At 42.1% G+C, this 7500-nt stretch overlaps 1 protein-coding gene across 3 annotated transcripts in view; it reads right to left on the minus strand.

The window, feature by feature from the left end:
- LOC113824161 (WD repeat and SOCS box-containing protein 1) overlaps positions 1-7500 on the minus strand; it is a 75550-nt gene that overhangs the window by 32538 nt on the left and 35512 nt on the right. The window contains exon 1 of one of the 3 annotated variants that reach the window (XM_070139393.1): positions 5465-5513. The exons of the other annotated variants lie outside the window; for them this stretch is intronic. Within the exon in view, the coding sequence (XP_069995494.1) occupies positions 5465-5498 (34 nt within the window). The 5' untranslated portion in view covers positions 5499-5513. Of the gene's footprint in view, positions 1-5464; positions 5514-7500 lie in introns of those variants that run through there. 3 annotated transcript variants of the gene reach the window in all.

Consider the following 7500-nt stretch of genomic DNA (forward strand, 5'->3'; position numbering starts at 1 on the left):
CACACACATACACATACACATACAAAAAATCCAACTTCTAAACACAGGCATCTAACATAAAATATCCTGTGAGTGGTGCCAAGATCCGTATATGGATCCGGTCCCACACTAAATTCTAATCAAATGGTCAATTTAACATTTTCATCATGATCGGTTTGTGCAGTTTGCTTAATCCTGCCGACAAACAATAACAAAAAAATCAACACAGGTTCTACAGTAAGCAAAGTCCCGAAAAACACACAAACGCGATAACAGAATAAAATAGAAAAACACAAAAATGAAAAAAAAGGTAAAAAACAAAGTAAAACGATTAGAGTGAGACCAAATTTTCTTGGTTTTATTTCTTTCTACTTTGATTTATCTATTCTAATCAACAAACATTTACATACAACACTTTACCTATTTCCCGTGTTTAACTCGGATTCACCTACCTGTGGGAAGAGAGAAATATGTTATTAATACGATGAAAATATTGATAAAATACATGTATGAAATGCGGATTAATTCTCTTCTCTTCTCTCTCTCTCTCTCTCTCTCTCTCTCTCTCTCTCTCTCTCTCTCTCTCTCTCTCTCTCTCTCTCTCTCTCTCTCTCTCTCACACACACACACAACACACACACAACTGCAGATCCACATAAACACATGCTATTTTTCCTCTCTCCGTCCTTGCCACCACTCTCTCTCCACCTGCTCTCCACCTTTGCTTTATTCCACAATGGGGCTGAGTCTCTTTTAGAACACGGAAGCTAGGAAAACACGAGAAAAGAACATGTAGTATATAGTTCGTTTAAGCAATTCTGACTCAAAATGAAGAACGAGATCCATTATATTTACGCCACATAAAGATTATATAGCTTTGCACTCCACACATACACAAAAAATGTACATATACAATACATACACTGCTGCACATATAACACACACGAAATTACACTCAATAATAACGCAGCCACACATACAGTTGTCTTACACCCCCCTCTTTCATCTATCCCCCCCCCTCCGGCCCTCTCAATCAGCGTATAGGCCTATTATTTAACCACAGGTAGGAGATTCTGGGTCAGGCACGTGAGAAAGGTAAAGCGCCGTTGATATTCAAATTCTATTCGTTTTAGCAACAGACTTTGATTTGAAGAACATGAATGAATATTTTGCTGACAAGATCCACCCACATCAGTATCACGCAAACATAGCTGCGCACATACAGTACTTAAACACCTAAAACTAACACTTACAAAGTCCTTCAACCCCTCTTCCATTCCTTCCCCCCCCTTCCCCTTCTCCACCCCTCCCCTCGCCTCTCAACCAAGGTATAGGCCTATCTTTCCTTAGCAACAGGTAGGCGACTTTGGTCCGTGCAGGTGAGAAGGTAAAGGCGTTAGTCCCAAATTCTGGCGTTGATTTAAAACAAGAATTTTACACGAATTCTGAAGTTCAAAGAATTAATATGTTTCTTTGATATCAGAATTTAATCTCCGGACTTCAATATCATAAGGGTTCGTATTAGTGTTTATCTTACAGACGATAAAAAGTCATAAAGCTGTCAGGTGATAAAGTTTAAGAAACGTCAATTTTATTCTTCACTGAAGGAGAGATGTAGAAAAAAAACAATAAATTGCTTTTTTATTCGTTACTCACTGACAATCCCAAAATCTAAGGTGCAGACTTACGCGGTCACAGAGTACGACTGTCAAATAAGTCGTTGCAGACACACACACGTTCGTACCTCCAACACACACATAATCCCAAACACACACACACACACACACACACACACACACACACACACACACACACACACACACACACACACACACACACACGCACGCACACGCACACACACACACACAACCACAAACAAACACACAATCACAAACAGAAACAGAAAAAACACACATACAACGACAAAAACACACACAAACACACAATACGTTGGTAAATACCTGCGCACTAATATTCCCCCATATAAATTCCCGAGTTCCTAGCGTGGACTGTATGACCTTTCGCCGAACGAGCCTCACCTAATGCGCTGTTCGGAGTGCATCCTGGGTAGGCTTATGCCACGTGCGATCTCTTTCTCTTTTCCTCTGTTTGTCTTTGTCTCTGTCTCTCGTTCTCTTTCTCTGCTTTTTTCTTTCTTTCTAATTCTCTCTGTCTCTGTCTCTGTCTCTGTCTCTGTCTCTGTCTCTCTCTCTCTCTCTCTCTCTCTCTCTCTCTCTCTTCTACCCCTCTTCTCTCACTTTTCTTTCTCCTCCTCTCCTATATGGCGAGGAAGGAAATGAGAAGGAAGAAGCTTGGGAGTGTGTATATGCTTGAGTGCGCGCGCGCGAGGGAGAGAGGGAGAAGAAGGAAGAAGAAGAGAGAAGAAGAAGAAGAAGAAGAAGAAGAAGAAGAAGAGAGAAAGAGAGAGAGAGAGAGAGAGAGAGAGAGAGAGAGAGAGAGAGAGAGAGAGAGAGAGAGAGAGAGAGAGAGAGAGAGAGAGAGAGAGAGAGAGGCCTGTTGCCTTGTATAGCTAAGGTGACCTTAACCATTACCAGAAGAGATACCTCCCTCGTGTTCACAGACATCTTATTAGTTACGTAACAGCAACTGAACAAGAGTTGCATGTCTCATCACTTTATTAAAGTTTATTGCCTTGCATTTCCCTTTTTGTAGAATTTCTCTTCAAATTCTGTTTGAATTCATGATACATCGTCATTTAAATCCAACGGAAAATGACGATGTGCACCTATTTATTGCCGAAATCTATTCTACACACACTAGAAAAATGCAATATAATAATTAAAAAAAAAAAAAAACAATAAAATTCTTGTTCAAAATACTGGGTATTCACATCCATAAAGGACGTACACTTTTTATAACAGTACCCCCTTAAATATCGGTCGCGGCGAGTACCGAAGAAAACGGAGAAGGAAGTCTATTCTGTACTACGCAGTAATTACGAAGGCGGAAAACATTTTCTTTATTAAGCTGCATATTCTCCATTGTTTATTTTGTTTTCCTACTTCCAAAATTATACAACAGATATGGTTATCCTTCAATCTGTGCTTAATTTTTATTTATGGAGTTATTTCTTTGAATTTAACTTATTTCCTGAATTCTGATTTTACATTAACTTACTGTATATTTTTTCGCCTACTAAATTAGCTTTATACAATTATTAATCTAATAAACTCCCTATTTATCTATTGTGTGTGCATTACCGTTAGGATCAGATTAGTTGCCTTCTCTCTCTCTCTCTCTCTCTCTCTCTCTCTCTCTCTCTCTCTCTCTCTCTCTCTCTCTCTCCTCTTTCATACATATATCCCACATTCTCTCATTCTGTCTCTCCTCTGTTCCGGATAGTGTTATACACCAAAAAGATTAAAAAAAAAAGTTATTCGTCGAAACATCAAATTAAAAAGTCCTCGGTGCATTAAGAACGATTCAAGATTATTACGAAAAGTGTCTCGTATTGATTTTTCTTTTCTTTTAAGCTTCATGTAGTTGGGATAAAACTGTGCAAGGGAAATGGGGCTTCATTTAGGTCTTAAACCTATGAGGCTTTCATTTTCTGTTCCTGCATTTCTCTTCCTGTCTGCCTGTCTCTCTTCTCTCTAACCCCCCCTCCCTCCCTCCCTCCATCCCCCCCCCCTCTCTCTCTCTCTCCCTTCTTCCTTTCCGAGTTAGAAGGAGCGAGCCAAACAGAGGAGGAGAGCAAATATAGATTCTGTGGGTCACCGAGATCCCACATGATGTAATGAAATGTACATTTACTGAATTACACGAAGTTTGCAGATACAGTGACTGTGCAACAATAACAGAATAGAGGAAATACTGAAACAATATAAGCAGTTTGCTCCTAGATTATGGATATCAGCTGGGTTAGACTCAACTTTGTATTTTATCTTGAATTAATGTGAGCCTTAACGAAAGGGTTTACAAACTATTGGCCATGGACTATGGAGTAATATGAAAAATAGAAATTTGGATCAAACTGGATTTTGTCTCACCTATAATACATTCATAGAGCTCTCTCTCAAATATCAGTAAATTGAAATCTTTCCATAACTAGTAATAACTGAATCTGAAAAATATGACATACACAGAACGGGGCCATGGACATCATTATATACATGTCGGGAGCCGCACGGTAGAGAAAGGTTGAGAACCACTATCCTAAGGGACATGAGAATAGGGTGGAGATGGCATGTCACTTCACCCCTTTGACATGTACTCTATTATTTCAGTTTCAAACCGAATCAATCTCCCTTCTTTAGCTATATAATTAGATATAATTACATATTCGTCACTGGCCTGACTGCTGTAAAGATCACTCTGCACCTGAAGTACAGGCACACATACATGCATACATAAATACTTACACATACATGTATATATGTATATGTACTGTATGTGTGCACTGTGTGTATGTATGTACTTTATGTATGTATGTACTATGCGTACGTATGCAATATACGTACGTATTTACTATATGAATATACTATCTGTATGTATGTACCTTACGTATGTATGTATATACTATGAGTATGTACTATATGTATGTATATACTATATGCATGTATGTATGTATATTTGTAGTATATGTATGTATGTACGATATGGATGTATGGATTTACTCAATGTATGTATGTATGTTCTATATGCTTGTATGTGAGTGTGCATGTATGTGTATATGTGGATGTGTGAACACGCACATGTATGCATAACAGTCCTTCCACGAATTACGGATTTTGTGAGAAACTTAACCCTTCCCCCGAAGAACCGACGACAAAAGACCACAAGTAACCCCACCACGAGACCCCGGCCGCTGGAGCCTGAAATACCACGTAGTCACCGTATTTAAGCGCACAACACGTCCCCAAGGCCTGTACATCCCGGGATTGTTGATGACTCCTGGTTCCTTTGCCCTTAAACACAAGGTGAGTAATGATAAGGTATTTTCTTGTAATGGCTGTGGATAAATGTCTTATTTGTCTGATTTTTTTTGGTGTAATTTTCTGATATCGTGAGTTCGGGTGCGACTTCGTTCTTCATTCCTTCTGTCTGTTTCTGTTCCACTCTCTCACAGGACTTCCCTGTATTCTTGTTTCCTATTTATCTGCCACCTGCTCTCGCTCCTCTCTCTCTCCCTGTATCTTTCTCTCCCACTTCCTCTCTCTCTCCTTGTATCTTTTCACCCTCTCTCTCTCCTCGTATCTTTCTCCCTCTCTCTCTCCCCTTCTATCTTTCTCAATCTCTCTCTCTCCTTCTATCTTTCTCCATCTCTCACTTTCTCTCTCTCCTTGTACCTTTCTCCTCTCCACTTCCTCTCTCTCTCCTTGTACCTTTCTCGCTCTCTCACTTCCTCTCTCTCTCTCTCTCCTTTTACCTTTCTCTCTCTCCCACTTCCTCTCTCTTTCCTTGTATCTCCCTCCCTCCCTCCCTCTCCCTCTCTTGATCTTTCCCCCCCTCTCTCTCTCCCTACCTTCATCCGTCGCCCCGAAACACAGTCCCTCCATCACACAAGCCGACCACCTTCTCAGGAGCCTTTCTTCGCCGTCGACGGCTGAGCGCGAGAACCCAAACCAAAGATACAAAAGCCAGTCTCACGAACGGCACCGAGTGGCACGAACGACCCCACAGTGCCACAAGAACCACGCAGGACTGGAGGCACGGGGGGCCTGTTCCTGCGTCCACCGTTGTCTGTAGTCGGGTGACCTTCAGAGTGCGCTGCCCACGTCCACTAGCGTCCTGGTGGGTCCGTAAATGGCCAGCGCCTCGCTTCCCGAACTGGCAGTTGGGTCTCGGGACTGCAAAGGGCTATTCGGTTATCAGGAGGAGGCTTCCTCTCGCTCCTGTCCTTCGTCTGCTCTCCTGCAGGCCCGGTTCTCTGTCTCCGCCTGTCTCCCTCTCAGCCTTTCGCTTTGTTCTCCCTTTTATTCAATCGGTCTGCCTCTCTTCCATTCTCTCTCGGTCTACTTCATTCTCGTTATCTCTCTATCTCTCTCTGGCATTTCTTGCTTTTGTATGATTCCCTTGAGATTTGTTTGATTCTTTCTCCTCTCCATTATTTTTAGCCACATCTCTCTATCTCTCCCTCCTCCTCCCTCCCCCTTCCCTCTTCCTTTGCCTCGTCCCTCTTTCGTCCGAATGCAAACACATTCCCTGCCAATAAAACCTTGATAATGTAAATGTTGTCTTACCCCATCTCCCATTTCCGCGTCTGTGATCTTTACATACTTTTTCGTCATCTTTTCCTCGTTCTACCTCTTGTTACCGCGCTTCCTCGATTCCCCCGCCCATCTCTCGAGTCACGTTAAGGACAACCTGGAAGAACTCGCCCATGTCACACCACGTCGCGCCGCCCCACTTCCCTGCCAGCGATTCCAGAGAGATCAAGAACCATCCTGTTCGAAGCGAATCAAGTTCTGCGTTGGATTATTCAATTGCTTTTCTTGTTGCCGGGTCGTGGGCGGCATCTTAAACTTCTAATACTTTCACGCTCGACTGTACAAATGTGATAGATGGATGGATGGATGGATGTATATATACACATCTATCTATCAATGTTTAGGTATATATCTCTCAATGTATACATATCTGTATATATATATATATATATATATATATATATATATATATATATATATATAATATATATACATATATATATATATATATATATATATATATATATATATATATATATATATATAGATCGATAGATGGAGAGAGAGAGAGAGAGAGAGAGTAGGGCAGGAAGGAGATATGAAAGGAGATGGATGGATAGAGGGGGAGGAAGAGGGAGAGGGAGGAGATGGACAGGGAGGGGAGGGGGAGGACTGGGAGGAAAGGGAGGACAGAGAGAGGGAGAGGCAGGACAGGGAGAAGGAGAGAGAGAGAGAGGGAAAATAAAGTCATTGAACAGATGGAGAACAGATAGACATAGATGAAGAGAAAGACAGAGAATACCGAAAGAAAATAAAAAGAGACAAACAGCGAAGATAAAACGATAAAACGAGAGAGAAAAAGAAAAAAAAAAGAAACCAAAAAGAGACACATAAGAAGCATAAACGCCCCCAAAAAAACTGCGACGAGTGAGAAAACGCCCGCGGAGTCAGTACCCACGCCCGCCCGCACAAACAACTTGTTATGACGGGCACCAGTACCAGTACCCAAGTCACGTCAGCTGATCAGGGTGCCACGTCCTAGCCTCGCTCGGCACCTCTTCCTGTGTGGCGTCGTGGGAAAAGGGGAGAGGGGGTGAGGGGGTAAAGGAGTAGAGAGAGAGAGGGTGGGGGGGATAAAGAAGTAAAGGGAAATGGAGACTGTGAGGGAAGGAGGGAAGGAAAGAGAGACAAATAAAGTGTGTGTGTGAGAGAGAGTGAGTGAGTGAGACAGAGAGAGAGAGAGAGAGAGAGAGAGAGAGAGAGAGAGAGAGAGAGAGAGAGAGAGAGAGAGCAGAGGAAAAGGCGTCAGAGAAGCAGGGTATGGGAGACGGAGGGACAAGGCGAACACAGG

This window comes from Penaeus vannamei, chromosome 25 (genome assembly GCF_042767895.1).
Source record: "Penaeus vannamei isolate JL-2024 chromosome 25, ASM4276789v1, whole genome shotgun sequence".
Classification (NCBI taxonomy): domain Eukaryota; kingdom Metazoa; phylum Arthropoda; class Malacostraca; order Decapoda; family Penaeidae; genus Penaeus; species Penaeus vannamei.